The sequence below is a fragment of the Sceloporus occidentalis genome, unplaced genomic scaffold (genome assembly GCF_023333645.1).
Source record: "Sceloporus occidentalis isolate IW3139 unplaced genomic scaffold, rSceOcc1.0.p SCAF_1, whole genome shotgun sequence".
NCBI lineage: Eukaryota > Metazoa > Chordata > Lepidosauria > Squamata > Phrynosomatidae > Sceloporus > Sceloporus occidentalis.
This window is the reverse complement of record NW_028316981.1, coordinates 203048293-203074601: the sequence shown is the minus strand read 5'-3', so window position 1 is coordinate 203074601 and position 26309 is coordinate 203048293. Positions and strand designations below refer to the sequence as shown.

At 39.5% G+C, this 26309-nt stretch overlaps 1 protein-coding gene across 2 annotated transcripts in view; it reads right to left on the bottom strand.

Moving 5' to 3' along the window:
• The window catches only part of LOC149323248 (phospholipid-transporting ATPase ABCA1-like), a 127256-nt gene that overhangs the window by 4899 nt on the left and 96048 nt on the right, over window positions 1–26309 (bottom strand). For both annotated transcript variants that reach the window (XM_089488640.1, XM_089488641.1), the window contains 26 exons: window positions 25266–25486; window positions 24129–24201; window positions 23187–23389; window positions 22573–22621; window positions 21637–21747; window positions 20323–20471; window positions 18348–18472; window positions 17391–17489; window positions 16779–16968; window positions 16028–16122; window positions 15330–15362; window positions 14033–14138; window positions 13676–13750; window positions 12417–12586; window positions 11775–11952; window positions 11033–11148; window positions 10798–10942; window positions 10103–10226; window positions 9161–9290; window positions 7645–7765; window positions 6621–6683; window positions 5300–5406; window positions 4493–4634; window positions 3431–3565; window positions 1730–1833; window positions 589–681 (listed from right to left, as the gene is read on the bottom strand). In XM_089488640.1, the coding sequence (XP_089344766.1) occupies window positions 589–681; window positions 1730–1833; window positions 3431–3565; window positions 4493–4634; window positions 5300–5406; window positions 6621–6683; window positions 7645–7765; window positions 9161–9290; window positions 10103–10226; window positions 10798–10942; window positions 11033–11148; window positions 11775–11952; window positions 12417–12586; window positions 13676–13750; window positions 14033–14138; window positions 15330–15362; window positions 16028–16122; window positions 16779–16968; window positions 17391–17489; window positions 18348–18472; window positions 20323–20471; window positions 21637–21747; window positions 22573–22621; window positions 23187–23389; window positions 24129–24201; window positions 25266–25486 (3157 nt within the window). The remainder of the gene's footprint in view (window positions 1–588; window positions 682–1729; window positions 1834–3430; window positions 3566–4492; window positions 4635–5299; window positions 5407–6620; window positions 6684–7644; window positions 7766–9160; window positions 9291–10102; window positions 10227–10797; window positions 10943–11032; window positions 11149–11774; window positions 11953–12416; window positions 12587–13675; window positions 13751–14032; window positions 14139–15329; window positions 15363–16027; window positions 16123–16778; window positions 16969–17390; window positions 17490–18347; window positions 18473–20322; window positions 20472–21636; window positions 21748–22572; window positions 22622–23186; window positions 23390–24128; window positions 24202–25265; window positions 25487–26309) is intronic.

Here is a 26309-nt window from a genome sequence, read left to right as displayed (position 1 = left end):
TTAGAGCTGCCCTTTCCTTTTAACTGTTTTTGTTTATTACATTGTAAGGTAGTTAACATTTCAGTATCTCAGTGTGCAAAATCTAAATAATTTTAATCAATTAACTACTTAAACTAGAGTTGGGTAAATGTATATGTGCATGTACTCTATTGATTTTTAGTAGACGATGGAAATGTTTCCATTACTTCTTTGATTATGAAAAAAGAGATCAGAGTATCCACCTGTATGGGGGTGAGGACACTGTCCTCTCAGTAAGATTTCTGCTTCTCCAAATTAAATTTTCCTTCTCACTCCAAATTTCTAGGATTGTAATAACTTAAAACTTCTACTGAGTCTTTAGAAATAGAGTTTAGACATTAAAAGGAAAGGGAGAAAGTTACCAAGGAAATGCGAACAGAACAAATATGAGAGTTCTAGGTGTGAACGGTTTTCAGTGTCTCATTCTCTGCAATGCTAGCGAGTGAAAGTAACTTTGGAGTGGCAGAATTCTTTTTGGAGGGAGGCAATGTCCTCATTTACTACACACGCACACACACTTTTGTCCCCCTGCACCTATGCATAAAGGGAGCAGGCATAAAGTAGCCTTACCTGTTCTTTAGGTGCTGGACACTGCCAAGGCATCTGAATCGTCCATTGACCATGATTGCCATTCGAGTACACAGAGCCTCACATTCTTCCATGCTGTAGGATACAAACAAAAATGAAGTGAGTACCTTAAGAAACTTAAGTAATTTTCTAATCTCAAGTTCTGTTTGTCTTCTTCAAACAAAAGGATGGCCTTCATACACAGACTTTAGAACCTTTTAGAAAGGAGGCTACCTCATGACATGAGTGCACTAGTCCTTCAACCTCAATACTGCCTGTTTTGAATGGCAATCACGCTATAAGGAAGCCTTTCTCCAATCCAGATCCCTTGATGTAACTCTTACAATTGGGCCTTGTTGGCTGGGTGTAATGTGTGTTGTACTCCAATACATATGGAGGACACCTGTTTGGAAAAAAATGGCTTTAAGGGCTAGACCCAAAGTGTTTCCCAGCCTTGCCATGTGGGATAAGAAGATCTCAAGAACAGAATCTGCCATATATACAAAGCTTATGTTCTGCCAGTTAAAGGTGAGCCCTTGCTACTTTAGTGTTACTACAAGAAATAAGTAAAATTTAAGTGACTACACCATTGTTGTAATATTCTCCTAAGTTTTGTTTTATGTAATTTAGTTGTGTTATGTGTGTGTACATGCATGACCTTACATCTCACACTTCTGTGTATTTTATACTAAGCATATTCAAGCCTAAATTAAATGCAAAACCTGGTATTTTTTAATAAGGATCACTGGAGATCAGTGCTACTTCAAATATGGTGTAGTGGTTTGAGCATTGGACTATGGCTCTGGAAAGCAGAGTTCAAATCCCTGCTTGGCCATGAAAACCCACTGGGCGACCATGGGTAGGTCACAAGTCTCTCAGCCTCAAAGCATGGCAATGGCAAACCCCCTCTGAAGAAACATGCCAAGAAAACCCTGTGATAACATTTGTCTTAGCATCACCATAAGTGGGAAATGACTTAAAGGCAAATAACACACACACACACTACTTCAAATGTTTGCTTTTTAAAACTAGATCAAGGACCTTTGTTTTTGGACATTATAATTTATAACGGAGAAAAACGATGAGTTGGAAGTCAAGGATTAACTCTAACACAGAAAAGTACTTAAGAATCCATTCTACATACCTGTGAGATGTAAGAACCACAGACCTTCCCTCCTTGATGACACTCAAGGCACAGTTCCACAGGAAACGGCGCGCCTTGGGATCCATTCCTGTGGTTGGCTCATCCTGCAATTTACAAAGAAAAAAGCACTGATTCCACCACTGCTGGCAGAGAAATTGTGACTCCTAATGCCAACTGTGATACACTGGCCAGAAGTGGCAATGATAGCAGGTATCTTTGGATATTAAGAGTGCTTTCAGAGAATTCCTAAAGGTACCTGTCAAAAGATGCTGTGAGCGTATTCTTTAACAAATACAGTGAGAAGACATAGAAGGGTTCAACAAGGAAGATGGCTCTGCCAGTAAAATTCCACTAAGAGGTGTGTGCTTCAAAGCACCCTAAGAGTCATATTGAATATTAATGGACAGAGGATGGAGACATTTGTACTGACTCATTTCAGAGTTCAGTTACATTTTGCATTTTTAAATGTTTTACCATATTGGTGTGGGGAAAATGTGCCTTGCAGGTCATTTGTGGTTCCCAGGGCCATTTTTAAAAAATCATCTCCACTTTCCTGCCCCCACCATTTCCCCCCAAAATATTTTAAAACTTAAAAAGACCTCCCCATAACTCCAATGGGGCAATTTTGCTATGTTCTGAAATTCTGCTGGGCTGTTTCAGACCCAGAAGAGTTCTTTATTTCACCAAGAAGTTGAACCAAAAGCACAGGGATATAATATGATATAATATGTGAAATAGCTTTCCATATCCCCCGGGGGAATGTTCAAAATAGCTTTAAAGAAATAAATTCCAAGATAAGTGGCAAAGTAGAGGTGGAGGAAGGTGTGCCCCTACATCCTGCACTTTAGTTGTGTTACATGTGCATGCATGCATGAGTGTGCATCTCACATTTCTGTGTATTATATATTTTCTCACCCTTGTGAGAAAGCTTCTCCACGTTCAGCAAGGCAACAATATATTTATAGCATTGCGATCTCTCCTTCATGTGCTAACTTCTAGAAGCATTTTAATGAGTAGTATAGAAGAGCACTCAAAAATATCATATGTCAGAGTGGAGTACAGTACAGAACTCTTCCTCCTCTGTCTATCACCCGAGCCTATGCTATGTTTAGAACAGCTCTAATCAGTAGCAGATTAAAAGCAACATATTTTGAGGTCAAAGTAGTGGATCTGTACCATGAATATTAACATAGCTAAAGCCTCTGAGTATGTTCAATGAGACATGGAATCTGGTCCTTTGTACTCATGTACAAAGGAAAGATAAATCTCAATTGGCTGTTTTCCAAATCAAATGGATCATTTCATCACTTCAGATTTTAGAAAAACAAAACTGCAGTTTTATTAGAATCATCAAAGAAGGATTGTCTCTGCTTTGATGTTTGAGTTGTGTAATGCCCTCCTTTTGGAAGTTTGACTGATACAAATGCTGGTCTAATTTCTGCATCAGGTTAACATTTCACTATTCGCCCAAACTTTGGTGAAGTTTTGCCCTGTGACCATGGTTTGGCTCTGATCCTATTGGGCCTTGGATGCCAATCCCCTGTTTTATCCTGCTTTTTCCAGATTATGTTAGATTTGTTTTAAGTTGTTTCAGAACTGCTTGTCTATCTGTAAAAAGGAGGAACTGAGGAGCAGGAGAAAAAAAGGAATGTGGCGGCACCTTTAAGGCTGTGTCTACACTGTAGAATTACTCATACTTACCAGAAATACCACAGGAGGCCCCCCAATGAGGGCCATTGCAGTGGAGAGTTTGCGCTTGTTTCCACCGCTGTAGGTGCCTGCATATTTCTCTGAATACTTTACGAGGCCCAGTTTACGAACAGCCCATTCACCAACCTGCAGGAAAGGTAGACGGCATGAGTAGAGAAGCATAGCCTCCACAAAATGTTTCTGTTCATGTGGATGCTTACCACCACCACCCCCTGCTAATTTTTATCATTCTGTTATACAGGGTGAGTCTGCCTTATACAAAATGCTTGTGACGATAAGTTATATAATAATATAATAATATTTATTTATAAGTGTTTTGGATTTCAGATTGTTTTCAGATTTTGGAATATTTGAAAATACTGTACATAATTGTACAGTATTTTGGAGATGAGATACAGTATTGGAGATGAGATGCAAATCTAAATATATAATCCATTTATGTTTCATATGCACTGAAGGTAATTTTAAATATATTTTTAATAATTTTGTACATGAAACCAAATTTGTGCACACTGAACCACCAAAAAGCAAAGGTGTCACTATCTCAGCCATCTATGTGGACAATTTTGGATTTTGGAATATTTTTGATTTTGGAATTCCAGATTAGGGAGACTTAACTTGTATGCCCCATGCCATTCAGCATTCATGTATTGATGCAAGATATTAAATTGATATCCATTATATAGTATTTTGATATGGTGTATTACTTTGGTGCTATGTTGTATATGTTTTAGCAGTTGTTTTAAAATACTTATGTAAATCTACCTCAAGCATTTGGTGATATAAATGTTTAAAGTCCCACTTGGCCATGGAAACCTACTGGGTGACTCGGGCAAATCACATTCCCAGAAAAACCCATGATAGGTATGCCTTAGGGTCACCATAAGTCAGAAACAACTTTAAGGCACACACAACAACAACAACAACAACAACAAAATAAATAAATATCAGTGACACTGAGTTTGCAATTGTAAGCACTGGCCATGCTGTTTGTAGGATTCTGAAAGCAACAGTCCAAAAATGTTCTGGTTCTACTAATTCAGGGGATTTTACCTTGCAGACTTCTTTTGCTGGAACCCCTCTTAAGAGTGCAAAGAATTCCAGGTGCTCCCTTCCTGTTAGCAGCTCATTAATGGCATCAAATTGTGGACAATATCCCATATTTTGATGGACATCTTGGATGTTAGATAAAATACTGTAAAGAGATAAAATACAGTTCTCTAAAGGTTTCCCAGTGTTGCAGCACAGGATACAGGTGAACAAACTGTTTTGGAAATATTATATGCTGACAGAAATACAGTGCCCTGTATATACTGGTTATGATCTGGAAAGCCTAATTATTAAAGAAGTGCTTAACTGACTGTGCAGCAAAACACACCACTGAGCAAACTTTGAAATGTAATTTAGGACACTTGGAAATCTACGTACAACTTTTGGAAATGTATTATTCATTCCCAGTGAATGGGTATGTAGTAAAATTTCCCAGCATTTTAAAATCCCCCTAGACAATATAGGAGGTTAGTGTTAAAGGGTTAAGTCTTCACCAGTTAAATTTTCCTTTTGGAATCCATGACTAAAGAACTTGATCACTGGAAAGTCTGCCCATTCCCACTTTCTTATCAACCAAAATGATTAATATTTAGCAAAATGAAATTGGATATTTCTCAAGACATCAAACTGTGTGACCAGTATCAAATTGTGTCAGAGATACACATCCTCCATCTTAAAAGAGAAGGAATCTTAAAAGGAATCTGCCATGATTATCAGTAAAATTTCATCTGCTGTGTAAATACAGAACCAGACAGAAGGGACAACGAAAGAAACAAAATGTGTTTAAATAAACTACCATTTTCTCCATACCTGTTTCCCTTCAGGAAAGCATCTCCTCCAGTAACATCAGTGTCTCCAGTCAACATCTTAAAGGTGGAGGATTTGCCAGCCCCATTCACACCCAGAAGACCAAAGCACTGCAAACATTACAAAACCAGGTCAACACATGTGCCTCCCATTCCATCCCTACACACCATACACATTTCTTGCAATGATGCATAAAACCAAAAGTCACTTATTTAATCTCTAAAATTCTGGGTCAATTCATGCATTAAAAATCATGACTATTGCCACTCTAGCCTTAGATGGATTCAGATGTACTTCTCTAGTGCAGCAGCTAAGAGGCTGAGCTACAATGTTCCTTAGGCCACGTTTTGTCCCTCTGCCATAAGGTCATTAGATAGACTTGGGGCCTAGACTGAGACAAGCAACTCTCTATGAACATTGTGTGAAATATGAGCATAATACTGGCCTCTCTTACAGGTTTATTATAAGCAGGGAGAGGGAACCTCCAGCCTGATGGCAAAATTGGACCAGCTAAGATACCTTGTATAGCCCACAAAGGTCAGCTTTCCCCACTCTGCAACCAACAGAGCTTCACCAAATGATGAAATGATGCCAGGGTGTGTATGGACATGTACACCCTTGTCCCTATAGGGTTGCAAGTGGGGGGAATGTAGGCCTTCATCTGACACTACTTCTCCATCCCCATTTGTAAAGATGGCAATAAAACATGTACAAATGGCTCTGAAAAACACTTAGGCAAACTATGTAAATGCTCAAGTGTTATAAATGCCAGCACCATCAAAATATTGTTAAGGTGGATTCTTAATATAGCAGGAGTGTGCAAAGTGTGGTCCCAGGGCTGTAGAGTATTTGTATTCCCTCAGGGTTCACTTGTTCCTATTCCAACATGCCCCCAAGCCCCTTTTATGGGGCTTTTTTGCCACTTCCCCTCTGGCCATCTTAGGGCTAGGAGAGGAAGATTTTTAAAACAGAAAATAGTATTTCCTGATTTTTTAAAAGGGTTTTTCTGTGCTCAAATGGCTCAGATGCAAATATTGCAAAAATAGTTTTTTGTGGGTTTTTCGGGCTATGTGGCCATGTTCTAGAAGAGTTTCTTCCTGATGTTTCGCCAGCATCTGTGGCTGGCATCTTCAGAGACTCTAGAACATGGCCACATAGCCCGAAAACCCCATAAAAAACTATGGATGCCGGCCATGAAAGCCTTTGACTTCATATTGCAAAAATGTCTCCACAAAACCTAGAGGGTCAACAACAACAACCTTCAAGTAATTATACTGGATTATATTTTACTAAAGATACAGACAGAAAGAATTGAAAACATTACCTCTCCAGGTGGAATTCCAACACAGATCCTATCTACAGCTGGCTTTCGTTTCATTCTGTATATCTGGAAAGAGGAATAGATATTTGCTCTTGTCAACAACTAATATATATAGGTTCTGTCCTTTCACATTTCTTACTAAGCAAAACAAGTTAGCGACAGGACCTTTGGCTGCAATAAAGTTTCTCTAAGAGCCTCCAGACTTTTGTCCTGCTTGTAAAGTCAGTAAAAATGCACATGTGTGTATTCTTTAAGCCCTATTTTAAAAAAAAACAGTGCATATGCTGAATCAATGCATGAGGCCACTGCTGAACTGATTAGTTCTGCTGGTTATTCACAACTTAACTTAAATCAACTTTCTCCCTATAGTGTGAAAGTCATCAAAAAGTACTATTTGGAGATTTTGAATTATTCTGCATGAAAGTAAAACAACTTTTGTTGTTGATTTATTTAAAAAAAGAAAACAATGTTTTCTGTGTAGGAAATTTGTTTTTTTAATACAAAGAATATCATGTTTCTCATGTAGAAAACAACATTCCTGCAATAAAAATGTCATTTTCTGTACAAAAACTCCACATGCTCAAACTGCAAAGATTTTTGTCATGTAAGATTTCTCTTCATCCAGGTTTTCAGGTACTTAGAAAACACCTTCTTTACCTGTTGTTCAAATATTTGTGAATATTCTTTCCATCCCTACCTGCCATTCATGCATGATTCATGACCATACACCAGGGGTGAGGGCAAGCCAGGATAAATACCATCAGGGGATAAGTGTGATGGGAGCTATAGCAAATGTCTAAACTGCAGTTCCTTCTGCATCTTGTGAATGCCTGAAAGCCCAGCAAGAGATCACTGAATGCTGACCATTCTTCAATGGTCATTGTTAACACTACTTCCATTATTTCAACAATTCATCAGGTGAAGGTTTTAGAGCAGTAGGCTTTGGAATGAAGTCTTTACAAAGAAGCAAGAAAATTCACACTCCTATATGCATACTTTGCTCCAAGGGTGTGCGCTTTCTTCTCACCTTGGTTAGTTCTTTAATTTCTAAGATATCGCTTTGCCCACCACCACCAATGATCCTTTGCCTTTCTCTGTTCACATCCTCATCCTCTTCATTCACAGGTGGAAGCTTTGCATAGACAGGCCTGTGGAAAATTATGGAAAGCAACAAGTTAACGTTTGTGTGTTGAACACTGAACAGACTGATTGTCTACTAGATTCCTAAACACCCCTTCTGCAATTTGCAAAAGTTGAAACTAAGGGCCTACTTAAAACATCTTCCAGGAGTTAACATACTATATATATTGGACCACTTCACACATTCCCTAATGTAAGGATTGGAGTTATGGAACCCTTCAGATGTCCTCAGACTGCAAATCCCAACAGCTTTAGTGAACATAGCCAAGACTGAGGAATGTTGAGAGCTGCATTCCAACAACTTCTGTAGGGCTGCATAATTAGAGAAATTGTGTTTTAAACACCCTGCATTAAAGCAATGGTATTTTAAGATCCTCTATCAAAAAACATGAAGTGTAGATGTAACAAATACCCACACCATACAAAATATGCTTATTAGCATACTTGTGACTGGAAGTGCAAACTTAGGACATTTTCACATGAGACACTTACCACACTGGAATTGTTGCCCAAATGCTTCAGAATCATGGATGTGGGATAGCCAGTCACACTTCTGAAGCGTCATTGAGGTGTCCCGCTCTTGACGAACCATTCACAAAGCAGCCATTTTTGTAATAACAGAAGTTCCTGTTATTACAGAAATGGCTGCCCTGCGAATGATATGTCAACAGGATAAAAGCGGGACACTCTTCAGTGATGCTTCAGAGTGTGACCGCTCCCACCTCTGTGCTTCTGAAGTGTTTTGACAATGATTCCAGTGTGGTAAGTGCCTTGTGTGATAATCCTCATTGTAGCAAACTTGGGCTTGTGTCTATTGTGTGAAATAACTCACTGCTAAGTGGATGTGACTGATAATGAAGAGCAGACTTTAATAATGAAAAGTAGGGACAGAGGAGAATCAGAATCAATGGAGATATAGTGGAAGGAAGAGGAGAGATCAGACAGGAAGAAAAAAGAAGTTGCCTGGTAATACAGCAGAAATCGGAGTCTAGCTTTATTCTAGACAGAATGTTCAATAAGTATTAGGATGAAGTTGAGAAGGGTTGGCTTCAGATGCTACCACTGTTCCACTGTTTTGTCTCTTCTTTGACTTCTCATTTGGTGTGTGTGTGTGTATTTGTCCAGACTCTTCTAATCCACTTCAGGTTTTAATCCAGGTTTTAGAATAGTTATTCAAAAAGTGAAACCATTTCCAAATAGATTCAGAACCATGCATAGCATCTTTAAAGCTATGATTTATTATTATTATTATAAAATTAATATTTATTTATTTATTTATTTAAAGATTCAGCTCCCCACTGAAATGGGTCTCAACAGCTGCCACTACCCTTCACATGAACTCATCTCCCAAACTGCCATACAGTATATCTTTCCTAGGCCCATTGCTATGGACACTGCCTTACCTGGGTTTGATAAAGAACCTGTATTGGATGAGCACTGTGATGAGGAAGAAGACAGCACCTTCCACTGCCATAGCAAAAAGGTTTCGCCCCACAAGATCCCAGGAGAGAGGAGAGACAAAGCGATTCTCACCTAATTGGGAAAAGCAGAGGCACTCAGTCAACTGTCAGAAAGAAAGAGAAGATCCCCAACCATAAGACTGCATGCAACAAGCTATTGCTGTTGCCTATTAAAGCTGATACTGAGTTTTAATATACAACAAAAGTTTATTCCAACAGAGACACAATTTAAAACTGATGACAAGCCATCATTTATCAGAGATGTTCTGGTGTTTAGTTCAAAAGTTTACCAAAGATTTAGGATTCTTTTTCATGTTATGCAAGAGAAAGGCATGTTTACCACAAACATTTAATCCTGGCTCTTTCTATGTTTGTTCAAATTGTCTTAAATGACCACCAAAAAACTACTGTGAGTGAATTGGTATTCTTATTCTGTTCTTCCATTGCTTAAAATAAATGTAATTGTTTTTAAAGAAAAGATTCTGGTTCCTATGCAAGTATGCTTCAAAAGCCTGCCAAAAGGTGGATGAGTAAGATCTCTAGTAGCTGAGGTTGGAAGAATGCATAGGTTTTTGGGGTGTTTTGTTTTTTTTGCACTTCCCATGACTAGCAAATCCAGGGGGGGGGAAAAACAGAAAAGATAAACGAATATACAAATGCACTCAGTGTGCATAATTCTTTCAGGTTGTAGAATCCAGATTTTTTAGTGGAAAAATTGGTTTGTTTTGGTGAAGAATTTTCATTGGCTTAGTGTCAAGCCATTGTCAAATCACTTAGTGTCAAGTCACTCTGTGCTCTACCCACACTGTCTCACAGAGCTCCAGTTGCGTCTTTCTGCGTCCACACAACTAAGATCCCTTTTTGTGGGAGCTACATTTCACTTACCAAATCTTTCCAGGGCATCTGCCATAGCCTGATTTTTCACCATGTCAATTAGGCCACGACCCAGGCAGAAGTGAGGGAAAATAAGGAACACTGACTTCAGGATGTCATTGATGTTGTTCAGCTTCTAAGAACACAAAAACAGTAGCAGTCAGATGTATGGAAATTTAGGGACAGACACAAAAATGCTGGAGATCTGCATCCCAATAAAGCTATCCAGAGAATGACAGAGAATTCCTCATTGCAATGATTAAAACTAGAACAATGGGACCAAGTTGCCTTCTTGTGTTCATTTCAAATATATCTTTCTATCGAGGTCTAATTTCAGAAGGGGAAAAATTTTCTGCCAAAAAGTATTTTTCTCCACAGAATAATTTCTTGAAGAGACGGGGGACTACTGTGGGGAATATTTGTTTTCTCTCATAGCAGGGAGAAAATTCCTTTAGTTATTTGTCCTGACACATGAGGACAAAATAGTTAAAGATTTACATCCATAAGGATACATTAGAAAAGTGAAGCCACACAATGTAAATACATTTGATTCCTGGCCAAAATTTGGCATTTCTGCACTGAATACGAAAATACACAGAGCATTGCTCAATTTCCAGATATAACACACCTCGCTCCATACCACCCCAAAAATCAAGTAAACATGGAAAGTAGTATGTTCACATTGAATGTGGCCAGTGAGAACTCACATTATTGGTGAAAAGTTCAAGGACAAAAGTGGCCACACTCCCGTTGATACCAATGAAGAGGTTTACGCTGGTCAGAACCACGTATGCTGTACTGGGGATCTTGAAGATGAAGGATGCTGGGTACATGAGAGGAGTTATGGACCACCTGGCAAATAGAAAAGATGAGGCATTAAGAAGATTCATGCCTACATCCTGAGTGGTCTCTCAACATCTAAATCAAGAGGCTCCTTCTTACCCATAGAGTAAGAGGAGAAGAGCCAACACTGGAAGATTGGTTGAGGACACATAAGATTTCTGTTGGAAGCAGATGAAGATGATGATGACCAAAGTGGCTGGCACAACATAGTTGCACTGTAAAATGTTAAAAAAAAAGGGGGGGGGAGAGGGGAGTCGGAATAGCTTTGTGTTAAACAATGTAAATAATCATAGTAGTAAAATTACTTGTCCAGATATTTTGGTATTTTCAAAGCATGTAACCCTAAGTCAAGAAACATATAAAGCTGAGCTTTCCCAAGTGCAATTTCATTGTGACAAAGATAGTACAGTAGATGGAATCTTCCCCAGTTCTTGGCACGACTAGGTGAATCAATAGAAAAATGGGGCAAAGTTTAATGACCCTGAAGTGGTCACACTGCACTCTTGACTTTTGCTCCTGGGGGGTCCGTACTCCTGAGCCAATTTCTACTAATTCAGGCCTTCTGATGCAGGCCTGAATTAGATTTTCAACAAGATAGATTGTAATTGGAGGTACAAGTTATGCACTTCAGCTACACTTATATGTCAGGCCCATGGTAATAACCTTCAGACTGCCATGTGTTTTGGACTTCATCAATCAAAGACCCAGCTAATATGGCCAACAGTCAAGGGTTCTGGGAGTTGGAAATCCAAAACATCTGGAGGATCAAAAGTTGAGAACCGCTGTGCTACAATAAGGCTATTATTCTGGTCAAAATGGAGAGGGGGAGATGAAGACTTACCATATCCCATACAAAGTTAGCCAGCCAGTAGATAACTGGTTTCACGCCACTGATAAACTGCAGGTGCTTGGCTTTGCTGACTCGCTCTTGGATCAAGAAAACGACAAAGCTGGCTGGAACGAAGGACATGGCAAAGATGACGCAGATGGAGACCAAAACATCCACCGAGGTAGTCATCCTGAGCAAAAAGAAATGAAAGAGTGAAAACCAGCTTTCATCTTGAAATAAGGAAATTGTTAGCTCAACTAGATGCTTGACTAGGAATATCAGTCGAGAGGCCAATTTTAATTTAAGCCCTGGCATACATCTGGGGCAGTGCAGCGTGATGGCTGGAATGTTAACCTGGTACTATGCAAACCTAGGTTCAAGTTGTCAGTGAGCCACTGGGTGACCTTGGGCCAGCTATGTCCTCTAAGCCTGACCTATCTCAAAATGCTGTGTGAGGATAAAGTGGGGGAGAAGCAGACAATCTTGAACTCATTGAAGGGATTGTAAGAAATGAATGAAACACATCTGTCTGGAACTATAGCAGCAGAAACTGCAGACCTATCTCCCATTTGATTTCAAGAACTGCAGTCACTCTCCACTTTCCTTGTTTCATATCATCCCGCCCTCCCCACATACTACCATTACTGAACGTACAAGGCAACTTCGGAGAGCTGCTGCTTAGTGAGATTGAGCGGATGGTTGTAAGCTGTGATGCCATAGGCGCTGGGATTCTCTCCTTCTTGCAGGTTGGCACGGAGAATGGCATTGTTGATCACATTGAGGAAGGCACCCACAGCATGCCAGCCTTTGTTGTTGAACCACACCTGAAAAGGGGATATACTGGTGTGAATGGGGAAAGAGAGAAACGCCAACTACTTAGCAGGAATACTCAAACCTAAGCATCAAATTGTCCGAGATTAGCCATTTCTCTTTTACCAAGCAAATTCCAAACATAAAGCAAAAGCTACTAAAATACTGATGAGTGAATGCTTCCACAAATCATTTTTCACTATCCCGACTCAGGTCTAATCTGAATGGCAGAAATAATGCAGTTTCACATTGCTTTAACCACCTTGGCTCAATGCTATGGAATTCCAGGGTTTGCAGTTTTGTGAGATATCTAGTCTTCTCTGTCAGAGAGCTCTGGTGCCACAAGAAACTACAAATCCCAGGATTCCATAGCACTGAGCCATGGCAGTTAACGCAGCGTCAAACTGAATTAATTCTGCAGTGCAGATTAATCCTCAGTTCCTCAGTTGCCATGAAGAAAAAATAATCGAAGAATTAAAAGCACCAAAGTATGCAACCACTGATGTGTCTACAGCATCCCTGTCACTGCAGTATATATTTTCTCTGAAGTAAACCCCACTGTATTTAATGGGGTTAAATCAGCCACTGCTGAATATACAGGGCACCCTTCCCTTATGTGGGGGATCTGTTCTGGACCCCCCACATAAGGGAATTTCCACCGATGCTCAAGCCCCATTTAAAACAATGGGGCTTGTGCACGCGGCACAGCTTGGTGTGCGTAAGCTGAAAGCCACGTAAAGCACGCCCATGTTTGACGCGGGCGCACTGTAGTTATTTCTGCTGTGAATCTGCCTTTGTATTATGGGGTTAGTATCCAGTAGTATCCTGTTGCAGGAATACTATATGAGTTACTCTATTCCCAGTGCAGACTGTCCACTGTCGCTCTGCTCCAGGCTTAGTTTCTCTCAGCCAGGCAGCATACCCAGATCAGAGGTTCATGCAGAAACACAAATTACAGGCTCCTCCAGTGACTGTGTTCACTTGGAAATTACATTGACAGTTTGTCTACAAGTTTAATTGCATAAAAATGCTTCCACTATCAAAAGTTTAAGGCTTCAGAATAACTTGGAGCTTGCTACCCATGCACAACAATAATGTATTACCTTCACATTATCTTTTGTGTCCATGCCCTTCATGAAGTTTGCTAGGCTGTTAAGAAAGCGTTCTGCGGAGCTGCCCTAAAAAGAAAATAAAAGCCACAATTTGAAATATGTCCATATTTGGTCACTTAGGCTATAATCCTGTACTCATTTGAGCCACTCAACTCAGTAGGACTTATTAATGAGCAGAGATAGAACTGTCCTTTTATTACAATCTAGATTCTTTCCTGCTCTATTTCTCTCCTTACCACAAATATGGATTCCCAGTATTCCAAATAAATCAGCAAAGTCAACCCAGTAAATATTCCTTAATATTGTGGTATGTGATTTCCTCTACAAAAGAACTCTTGAGTTGTTTACCTTGGTGATCTCCAAGATTTTCTTCACCTGCCTGATGGCATCATTCACCTCTTCACGTCGAGGAAGGACAAGGGAGCTGCTGGCTCCCAAGGAAAAACCTCCATACCTATGGGAACATAAAAGCCACTGTTAGTGGAGAATGGTTTTGTGTATGGTTCTCTCCCATTTCTGAAAGAGATAGGGTTTGCTTGGTGTGGTGTGCACTCATACATGTGCAATTTTTGCTCTGCTAACCAATAAAAAAGGATTGCATTTTTGAGCTGCTCAGCAATCTGGAATCTCACAGTGAGTGGGAAAATAAAATGATAATGCACAAGAGCCTATTTCTGTAGAAACGCAATGGTACGTTTGATTGGCGACAGATGCTAGAAAATAAATTGCCATCTTTCCTTGCCATTCTTAGAAGTAATTCATTAGTGCCAGTAGCTGCAATTTCAAGAGTGATACATTACATATTTGCATTGAATATTACTTTCTAGTTTCATTTTGTGGGGGTGGGGGAACAGACTATTGAGGAAATGCCCCAAAACATTGGGGCAAATCCCTTAAAATACACTCTAAAAATGTGCAAAACCACTGTTGCAAAACAACTGTTCTTATGCTCTCCTTACTCCTCAAAAGTGGCATATTACAACAAATGCTGTTCCCTGCAGTGTGTTACAGCTCTGGCAATTTCCCATGAGAAATGCATATGGTGAAGCTATCCAATACAAATAAGCTACCCATTACAGCAATCTCTTTGCTGGTGCATGCACATTTACACAGACATAGTCCATCAGATTGCTTTCTTTCATAAAAGTCATATCTGTGTAGAATAATGGTCTGATGATGTAATATTATATTTATACACTCATTTGACTCTATTCCTTTCCTCACTATTACTATTGCCTAATGTGAAACTGCAAACAAATAAGGACATAATGTAGTTGTAGTATGTTATGCATGATGATAGAGCCAGGCTACAGCAATACATTTTCTGAAGCAAATGATAAAATATCCCCACCATCACACGCAGAAGCCTACTGTGCTAGTCCCAAATATTACTTCAACACTGCCAACAGGACAGCATCTTTTATAACACCTTGCACAGGTACACGAATGTCAGAGTTTTCAGAGATTCTACTGAATCACAACATGTAACAATATCCAGGAAAGAATGACTGTGTGAACAATGATCTAACAGCTTAGCTGAAAAGTACTATAAAATCATTGCAGGTGTGAAGATTGTCCTCAACTATGTGTGGGACGCATAGAGATGAGCAAGCTTCATAAAGGACAAAAAGGAAGGTATATTTACCTGAACTCATTCACCCATATCTTGTTCTTTAGGCTGTTGGTGAAAAAAAAGAGAATAGCTCTTGTTAGTCTAACCATTCTCTCTACAGGAGCCATCAAACCTTGTACCACCATGACAAACACATTTGAAATGTAGTTTTCAACAGAAAAGGGACTGTCTGGTTATCAATACATGTATCAGACACATAACCTAATGCAAGGCGGAGGTGAGTTTTAGACCTGCAGGTGTTGATTAAGCATAGCGTTTATCATTCCCCCCCCCCCCCCACTCCACTGACCAGACTGATTAGGAATTATGGTAGTTCTGGTTCAACACGTCTGCCTTATATTATACTTTTTAGAAGTTTTTTTTTCTACCTCTTCAAGGTAAAGAATGGAACACTCTAAGTGAACAGATACCATGCGGGCTACCTCAGTATACTATACTACAATTCCCAAGATATTTTGGGTGAACCTTGGGCACTCTCCCTGGAAAGGCCATGGTTATTAAATGATCAATTTTATAAATAGTGTATTTTTTAAAATTTGGTAGCCACCTTGAATCACAGCTCAGGGGGGAAAGGTGGGATATAAAAATAAATAAATGAAAGTGGAATACCACTTTCATTCAAAGTTCTGATTTCTAAAGACTGAAACCTCTCCCATACAATGAAATTTAACAGCAATGAAGTGAGGCGTGTTAGGCAGGAGCTGAGGTACCTTTTCCCAATGATCTGAGCATAAGTCTTCACAAGGTAATCAGAGATGTTGCGTCCAGTCAGGTTCTGGAGGATGTCAGTGGTGTTCTGCACTCTCTGTAGCCAGATGGGGCAGGGGAGAGGAGCAAAGAGAAGAAACCCAAAGAATAAATCAAGGATGCTGTTGGCCATGAAATACCTGCAATGCAATTTCTCATTCGCTTAAGCTGCCTGAAATCTAATGTTCTAAAGAAGCAGCAAAATTTGGTTGAGAATTTAACAGAATGTTGTCAATTAACATGACATGGGGAGAATGGAGAAGGGCACTGTGGCATATTTGGGGGAAAAGACATTCCAAGTGTGCTTTGAAGAATCAGATTCTGTTGGGGATTCAATGGAGTAATAATAATAGCAACTATTTGTTTTATTCTGGAATTTATGCAATTTTTAGTCTGAAGAACTATTAACAAAAATGCCAGCATACTAGAGAAGAAAAAGCCACAAGTATCTGTTTCTTTTTCTTTTTGGGAGGTGGGGGTGTGTGAGTTGGCAATCTAGTAAATATGCATGATTAAAAATGTGTATATATATTATTATCTGTTACGTTCTAAAATACAAATGTATGGTATACTTCAACCTTATCATCTACATATTCCATTTTATTTTATCCCTCTCTTTAATTTATATATCTGTCTACAATCTATTGTAAATAGCAGAAAGTCAGTCCAACAAGTTAATCCTTCCCCATGGTGCAAGAAACCAGTTTCCTATACCTGTGGAGGAGGCAGGCCACCAGCCCCTGCAGGGCACATGGGGAGCATCTTCTTGATCGTCTCACTGCTACATACACAAGATGGAGAGGGGTTCTCCATAGTCCAGTTGCCATTTTCCAAGATTTCTATGACCGTTTCAGGAACAGGAGCAGTGCTCCAGTCCTCTTCCCCCACAGAGCAAGGAGTATCTCTGCATGAAGAGAATGCAACAAAGACAGCATAACATGAATACCTTTCAGAAATCATAATCCCTGTCAAATTGGTAATGTGAAGGAGCATCATAACCTGATATACACACGTGAACAATGTGGTCAGTGGACTTGTTTCATTTGCAACAATTGCAAGACACATGTTGCGAAAGAGCAGCTGATGCACTAGACGTAAGAACCTTTAAGATACAGAGTCATGTCTCAAACCAGCCATTTGCCTGAAAAAGCTGCAAACTGAGCATTTGACAACTTGAATTCTGAAATCAATGCCACCTTCTCCATCTTCTGCAGAATTGTGGCACACACACAGCCTTGCCGGTAATTTCTAAGAAACCCCCTAAAAATTCTGGTAGAACCTGAAAGCAGTAGGTCAGCAGACTATTTTTGTAAATCTTCTACTTACAGAATAGAGTAGTCTTTCATGCATCGGGTTCCAAAGCCAGGTTTGTCAAGGAGAGCATTCAAAAGTGTCTCAGTTCCTGTGTCTTCTGGAGCATCGTTGCTGTGAATGCATTTTTTTTTAAAAAAGGCACAATTAGAGCCCTAAACTAGCATGGAAGATGAGATGATGGAAATATGACAAGGTAAAGGAATAGAGATGTTTTCAGGGAGATTAAGCCATTTGCCTCAAGCATATTGTGTGCATATTGAGCGATCCCCATCAACTCCCCACCCTAGAATAGGCCCTGATCAATCGATTTTATTTCCAAACTCAACTCAGAAGCCTAGTGAGAGTTTCTCTCAATCTCCCTAGGGACAGTTGTGATATTTATCTTATTTGCCTAATTTGCCATTGCAAAGCTGGTCCTCGTTTTTTTCCCATTCAGAAAACATATTTAAAGTGTCCCCATACATTCTGCAGGTGTGACTTTTTTCCTCTCTCCAGAATTTAAGATTAGGAGACACTAGTAGCCATGGTTTTTCTGCAGGGCATCTTATCTGAAGACTACAGAGTGAGTTTCTTTCTGGTCTTCAGGAATTAAATTATTTCTTCACTTTAGGGCAGCATCTGCTCTTTCTGTACTGTTTTCTGGACTGAATTTATTCAACTGTACTGTTAGCTGATATTTTGTATTGTAATTATTTTTTTGTTACTGGAATGGTGCAGATTGTATTGCTATACATCATGGTGTTGAATTATTGGGCAGAAAAACATTTGGTGGTGCCATTACCCTCCCTCATAACATCACCATACTTTCCCTACTGCATATACATTACTGTCATGCTTCTGCATTCCCCATACTCCCAACCCTATGCATGCACCACATCCCCATATGTACACAGCACCCACACAAGAGACTCCACTGACTGACACCCAACCCCTTAAGTATTATTTCTGCTCCCTTGGTTTACTAGGTACCTGAAAAATGTGTATTGTTCATCATACATCCATGGCTGCAATTCCAAGCTCGGATATTTCCCAAAGGGAGGCACAATCAAACTGAACAGGAGAGCGATGCAAACAAAGACTGCTGGGAGAACAATCTGAAATCACAGAGAGAGGAAATGAAGGTGAGAAGATTTTTATTCAAATGGTCTAAGAAAAAGCAATGTCTCCTCCCTCATCTGATTATGCAAAGAGTCACTCAGTTAGTTCCCACCCCTCCTAAAATAAAGATACCAGTCAAATGGATATGCCATTTAACAGCACTGCCCTCCAGTGGCAATAAAGATGAACCTTGCCAATGGAAAAAAAACACCCAATAAAAAGCAAGGGATTGGATTGTTTTGTGGTGAAAGCATCAGAATTCACCCAGTTTTCAAATTTTGAAAGTTTTGACAATGAAGTGAAAATTCTGATATTGCAGTTAAAATTTACTATAGGTTGAGCCTCCTTTATCTGAAATTCTGAAATCCAAATTATTCCAAAATTGTCCACATGGGTTGATGAAATAGTGACATCTTTGCTTTCTGGTAGTTCAGTGTACACAAACTTTGTTTCATGCACTAAATTGTTAAAAACATTGTGTATAAAATTACCTTCAGTCTATGTATATAAGGTGTATAGGAAACATAAATAAATTTCATGCCTAGACTTTGGTCTCATCTCCAAGATATTTCATTATGTATATGCAATATTCCCAAATCCAAAAAAACTCCAAAATCCAAAACACCTTTGGTTATAAGTATTTCAGAAAAGGTAAACTCAAGCTGCATCAAAATTTCCCTGCTTAACATGGCTAAAACTGAGGTGCTCCCCCAAAAGAAAACTCCCTGGGGATGTACCACTGTTGGCATGACCAAAATGTGGAAAATGTAGCTGAGATTTCCACCATTACTGCAGTTGCAGTTGATGCTGAAATTCATGAGGAACTGTACCAACTCCCTGTAATTGCAGTAGGGAGACAGAACATCCTCCTGTACCAGAGAGCCCAGCAGATATTTAAGGTAGGGCATCTTCTTCCCTTCTGGAAAGGAAGGGAAATCTAACTGAAGAATTTTACATTATTTTTTAAATGATAACACAAACATTTGGTAGCACAATATTATCAGCAGCTACTTTCAGTAGTACAATGTTATTAGCAGGCACGATTTTGATGGTGGCACCAGCAAACAGCATTATGGACTGCAAAAACAGTCAGGTTACATCCAGACACGGCCAAATGTTGACAGCTGTAGCAATAGAAAATGTCTCCCCAGGTACAGAGAGGCACAATTTGCATTGATTATTAAAAGTGCTGCATATCCCATGCTTTAATGGCTCTCTATTTTGGGACATAAATCTGAGTCGCAACCAGCTTCAACTGATGCCTTTCATGTGAGTAAGGTGGTGAGTCTGGATTTCAAATTTTAAAAATCTGTTCAAAGGCTGGACCATTTAGGCTCAGCTCCATACGAACTTCATTTATTTGTTGTTGCTATGTGCCTTCAAGTCAACAATGATTTATGGTCACTCTACCATAGGGTTTTTGGGGCAAGATTTATTCAGTGGATATTTACCATTGCATTCCTCTGTGGTCTCCCCGAGTCCCAAATCCAAGCACTACACCCTATACTACAAAGCTCCTTTACAGTATAAACTAAAACCTGAAGCAGAATCACCACCTCAGCAATATGGGAACCACCAGCTGCCATTGGTTAGAGTGCAACTGATATGTTCAGAGGGAAAGAGATAATGTCCCCTAAACTGCAAGTCAAACGGTCTTGATTTAGATTGGAGGGATGTTGCACTTATTTTAAAATAAACCAGAAAGTGGGGGTTGAGCGTAATTTAAAATAATTTCTGCTTTGTGTTAGCCTTATAGTGATGCATTGATGAATGGCAAACAGAACTAGCTTTGAAGATGCCAGTCAAACACAACCACTGCACTGTCTGCAGAGGGAGCCTGTCTCACCTGAGCAAAAAAACCTTTTCTGCTGCGCCTGGCAATAAGCAGTCTCTTCCAGAGCAGGGCTACAAACTGCTGCTGGGTCAACTTCCAGCCCTTCACCTGGGTGGATCCTTTGCCATCTATCCCACTCAGCAGGTCAGTCTCTCGGGATTCTGTAGGAAGACAGTTATACATTGTGAGGCATTTACTCCTCTCCCCTAAGCAATTTGTTATTGGTAGGATATACTCTCATCTGACATATTTCAGCAGTGTGAGAAAGAATATGAACTGACTAGCAGGAAGACATTAATTATGTCCCTCAAGCAACCAAGCACAATCTTGCAACCTTCAGGCTACAAAGCTATGCTTGCTCTCCACAATGATTAGGTGTACGTGAGGGGAAACAGTAGGAAGCAATGCAAAAAAAAGCCCATACAGGCTGCACACAAAGTCTTTTGATTGCTAGTATTAATGGCCCTCCTTCTGGAATAAGCCCACTGTGCAGCTATTTTATCTTTTCCTCCTTAATGGGAAAAAAGATGAAAGTGATGGGAAAGTGTGGGAGGATTAAGAAGGTGAAAACATTGTTTGAACCTCTCGCCCCCCAAGTTCTATGATAGAAGGCAAGGCAAGTTTACAATAAAAGCTACATCGGGAAGCACCTTAGAAGACAGAAACAGGATTCTTGGTGATTCCACACACCGTCAAATTCCAACACAGAGCTTGCTCCTGCCAAAACTTAGGGGAGAGGGGATCTGCCTTGGCTTCCCAGCACAAAGTAAGAGGCCCTTTTTGACTTCTTGCCAATATATGGAGAAGCTGAAGGAAAGATGCCTCATGTCATGCTGTTATGGAAAGGCAGTGGTCAAGAGGAGAGTCATTGATGCCAGTAATAACATGGCATCTGCATTTCTTTGACTACTCAGCTTGAAGTGATAAACTTCCAGGGATGATGCTTTGAGGTCTGCTCCTTTTCACACTCAGATGTTTTTTTTCTTGTGTATTATTGTTTGTTTGTTTGGGCTGCAATGGGACAAAGAGATGGTTCACACAGGAATCAATTTATTTATTGGAAGACTCACAGTTGAGTGTGTGGAGTTCATTTTAAAAAGCTAAGATATGAGGGGAAATAGAAATGTTGGATTGAGATTGCTAATGGCTCATTCACACATGTGATTTTCCACTGGGATTCATGGTCTTCAAATGATGACTATGTGGGTTAGCATCAGCACTTAAATCCCTCAGCAACCATATTTACTTTTCAAACACAGTATACATTTTTACTATCATAATTCAATAAAGGTGAACAAATAGACATATATCCCTTTCATCTTTTACCTGGATCTATGTCGGAATCATTAGGGTCAAAAGCATCATCTTCTGTGAAAGGACGAAGGCAGCTCTGCCTGTCTCCAAAGACACGGCTTCTTCTGGCAGGTAATGTGCCATCTGAAAAAGAAAGGTCAAACTAGGTGACTAAAGTTTATCATACATTATTACAACTATTTATATCCCACATTTTCCCAGTCTGGAACTCAAAGTGACTTACAAAGATCAAAAAATATATAGCTTTAAAATGCATATTATACAAAAATCAAAAATATAATTAAACTAACAAGAGGATTAAAAGCTGTTAAAAACAAGACCATTAACAACAACAACAACAACAACAACAACAAATTATATGACCTTAACCTAAACCTACTCCAATATTCTTCCAAATGGAAGTTATAATATTCCACAGTTGCTTACACATATGTAAGTCTAAACTGAGTGGTGAGACCCTCACATCACAGAAAAACATTCCTGGAGGATGTTACTGCCAATCCTATCCTATGGATTTCCCCTGGACTTGGAGTGATCCTTGTGGAAAAATATTTTCACACAAGATGGCCACCATGTATTAAGTGGCTGCCATGTTGAAGAAAGAGCCAGAGGAGTGTAGTAGTTTGAGCATTGGACTACAAGTCTGGATAAAAGGGTTTGAATCTCCTCTTGGCCATGGAAACCCAGTGGGTAACCTTGGACAAGCCACACTCTCTCACCCTCACAGAAAGGGAAGCAAACCCCCTCTGAACAAATCTTAGCAAGAAAATAGTGACGGATTCGCCTTAGGGTCATCATAAAATTGAAAACAATTTGCAGGCACAACAATAACAACATGCTGAAGTAGCTTTTTGGCAGTCTCCATGAAAGGGTCAACAATGTCTGGATGCCAAAAATGACATAGCACTATGTCCCATTAAAATTAGATCTGATGATATTGTGTTTTACCTGAGGTCTCTGCATCTACACCATTATCTTCTGCCACTTTCAGAAATACCTGAAAGACAAAAATATTGGAATTACAACAAGCAACTTTGTACAGCAACTGCACTGCAGGCCATCAGATCCTTCACAGCATAGTCAAAAGATCTCAAAATACATGGTTACTCAGAATTACAGCAGAAAGATCTGTACTGTCAATTTATTCAGTCGGCAGTATTAAGTAGTAATTTTTCCCCTGATAATAACACTGCAAGCTGTAGGCAGGACAACCCAAATGTCTTTGTGATCTACCATGAAATATTTATCTGCAACCAGAAATAGATTTTTTTAGAAGGATTCTCCAGTTTATAGAACTCTTATTTGAAAAAACAATATGCCAAACATACTCCAGTAGGATGTCACGTTGGTGACTGCCTTAAATAAAAGCAAGGTTGACATTATAAAAATAAACTTAATTTGAAATAATTTCCATACAATTTATAAAGTTGTTTACATTCCAGTTACTGCAAACTGTTTCAAGCCCTTTTAAATGAAAAAAGATATACAGAAAGGGCAAGCAAATAGATAGGATAGATTTTTGAATATTAGACTAGTAGAAATTATTAGAATGGTTCACATACTTCCTCCAGAGTAGTTTCAGAAATGCCATAGCTGGAAATCCCCAGGTCAGAAAGCCGGTCATCAATCTCATGAAAGAGTTCCACAAAAGCTCCCTCTCTAGCTGCTTCATATGGCAAAACATAAGTTAATTCATGGCCGATGTCCTCTACCAATCTCGCTTCAGGAACGTGCTTCATAATGAGATTGGAAATAGCAGACACATCTGGAAAAACCAAGTTATATTCAGATGTTTCTCCTCCTGATTCTGCATTGTGCTAATAATGAACAGTGACGCCAGAATCATGTTGGTTAGTCCCAACCAGAGTAGTCAACAAGTAGGTAAATGCAACTGATTCAGTGGGTCTACTCTATTCAGAACCAACAAATACCTACAGTATTTCTCATTCAATGTACCACAATAAAATAGTGATTTGTCCACTGATTGCAGAGAAACTGAACTTAGGAAAAAGAGGGATAGATAATTAAGACTTTACTTTCTGCAAAGCATTCCTTCCACCTATGGAAATTTTCTAATCCAGTGTGCATTACTGAAACAAGGGAGGGAGGGGAATTTTTTTTATCAGTTCTCTTTATTCCTGAAGACTCCAGTACCTCCTCAAAACAAATCTGGCCTGGAGGGTTGGGGGACCTCTGGAATAGTAGAAGAGGCAACATTGGAGGAAGAAAATGAAAAATGCCTTCCTCTTTTGTCAACCTGGAGCCTTCTGAGTAGAAGCCCCCTCAAGGGATGACACAGATGGCAGAAGCAAATTCAACATCCCACTCAATATATTCAGACCAAATTACCTATTTATCAGGACTGCATGTCTGGGGTGGGGAAAGGATTCCAGGACAGCCACAACACTATCAAATCCATTATCAAACCTACTGATGGTTAGCAAGTCTAGTTACATAAACTACAAACATTGCAGTGCAATTTGTTTTATTTTTTAAACCATTACCTATTGTCAGAGTGTCACTTTCATGGTCACTGCCAAGCCCAGCATCAGAGCTACTCTGAGAGACACTGTCATCCTAGTTACAAAAAAAAGGATGATCCAATTACTTCCAATCTGAACAAATCCAGGAGGAAAGTATGAAAATACATTACAATTTCTATTTTAAAAAAAACACAGAAAGGAAAGGAAAGGAAACACTGAAATTTAAAGTGTTATGCTATGTCACCAACATGGTTGAAATGCTGGTTGAAACCGCACATGGTTGAAACTGCACGCCATGGCCCCGATCTGGCTTTTCTGTGGCACAAAAAGGAGCTGCAAATAGCAGCTCCTTTTTGCGCCCTGGAAAGGGAGCTGTAGCCGCCAGAAGAACACCATGAACACAGCGCCAGAAGAACACCATGATGCCATGTACCATGTGATGTGCCACATGGTGTCACGCCAACCTAGGGGTGGAGCTGAGGTATGCGTCATGTGGATGCGATGCCCCAACTCCACCCCCAGGTTGGTCTTTCCCGCCAATCTGCACAGTCCCAAAGTCATATGGGACTTGACTTTATGGAGGTAGGTGGGAAACACTTGTGATTTTCACTTGGAAAACAGCATGTTCTGTGCAGTAATGTTATTTCTTATGTAGAAAACAAGTGGACAGAAAATGCTGTTTTCCATGGGGGTAGATTTTTTGCAGAATGAATCCCAAACTTCAAATAGTTCTTGAAAACTTTGCAGTTCTGATGATGTCCTCATAATGGGGAGGAAAAGGATTAAAAGACCTATTCTTGCCCATGTTAATGAAATTTACAAAGATTTACATTACTGCTTCTCAGACATAAGCAACCACAAGAGGAATTGCTAGCATTTTTCTAGTTACAAAAGGAATGTGAACATCCCATTCAATAACTTCAGTACATTCCTGGGGAAAGCTGAGTAATCAGTGAGTGATGACTGAGTAACATTCCTCAGAGGTTCAAACTGAAGTGATTTTTGTGACTGAATTTTATTATTAAATTGCTATTATATTCTATTTTTAGCTGTGCCCTAAATGGAGATGATGTAGGACTTGAAAAAGCAAAAGAGTCTTCACATTTAGGTAGGTTTTAAAAGAAAATTGACAGCAAGCCATATAGAGCTTTGTGGTACCTTTTTCAGGTAAGAGACGGTGCTGCTGCTGTTTCTGCAGGAACTCAAAGAGGAATCCACATCCTTCTTGACTAAGGTCAGGTAGTAGCCTGTCCCCAGCTGGTTCTTCAGGAACAGAGAAGAGCCGACACAGCAGAGTTTACCATGAGAGATGATGGCAATTCGGTCTCCAAGGATGTCTGCCTCATCCATGTGGTGCGTGGACAGAATGATTGTGCGGCCTGACAACAAAACAGAAAACAAGAAATCAAGTACATGTCAACAGTGTAGCAGCTGTGTTGTTGTTGTGTGCCTTCAAATCATGCTCAGCTTATGGTGATCATAAAACGACCCTATGATAGGGTTTTCTTGGCAAGATTTATTCAGGAGGGTTTGCCTTCCCCTGGGGATGAGAGCAAGGTCACCAAGTGGGTTTCATGGCCAAGTGGGGAATCGAATCCTGGTCTTCAGAGTTGCAGTCCAACACTCAGACCACTGCACCATGCTGGCCCTCACCCATATGTTTTACCTATTAAAAACAATTGACAGCTTAGGGAGATCTGATTAAGGAGTTGGGGTTTTCCTGTCCTTAATAAGAATGTATGTCTCAACATGTTATGAAAGTCTGGGGCATTTTTGATTACTTTTTTGCATATCAATACTTTTTTGTGAAAATTTTGTTTGTGCAAAAAATGGAATTTTACATACCATGTTTTTTGTAAATATGTGTTTCATTTACCCAAAATATAACATTTTTGCACAAAATGTGACATTTTGAATAAAATACCGTACATACTCAACTATATATTTATGCTAAAAAAATGACTTTAAAATCCATGGTTCAGAGCAAAATCCATGATTCTGACCCTAAAACTTTCCCTGGACTTATACATGAGGTCAACTTGTAAATGAGTGTATACAGTAGTAAAATATACAATGGGTTTTTCATAAAACAAAATTTTTATTTTAAAAGTCCCTTTTGAAAAGAAGAAATTACAGAAAAGAGGGAATTGATTGCAGATGGCCATGGATACCATATCATCTGGTCACAAGTTTTAAATGCCT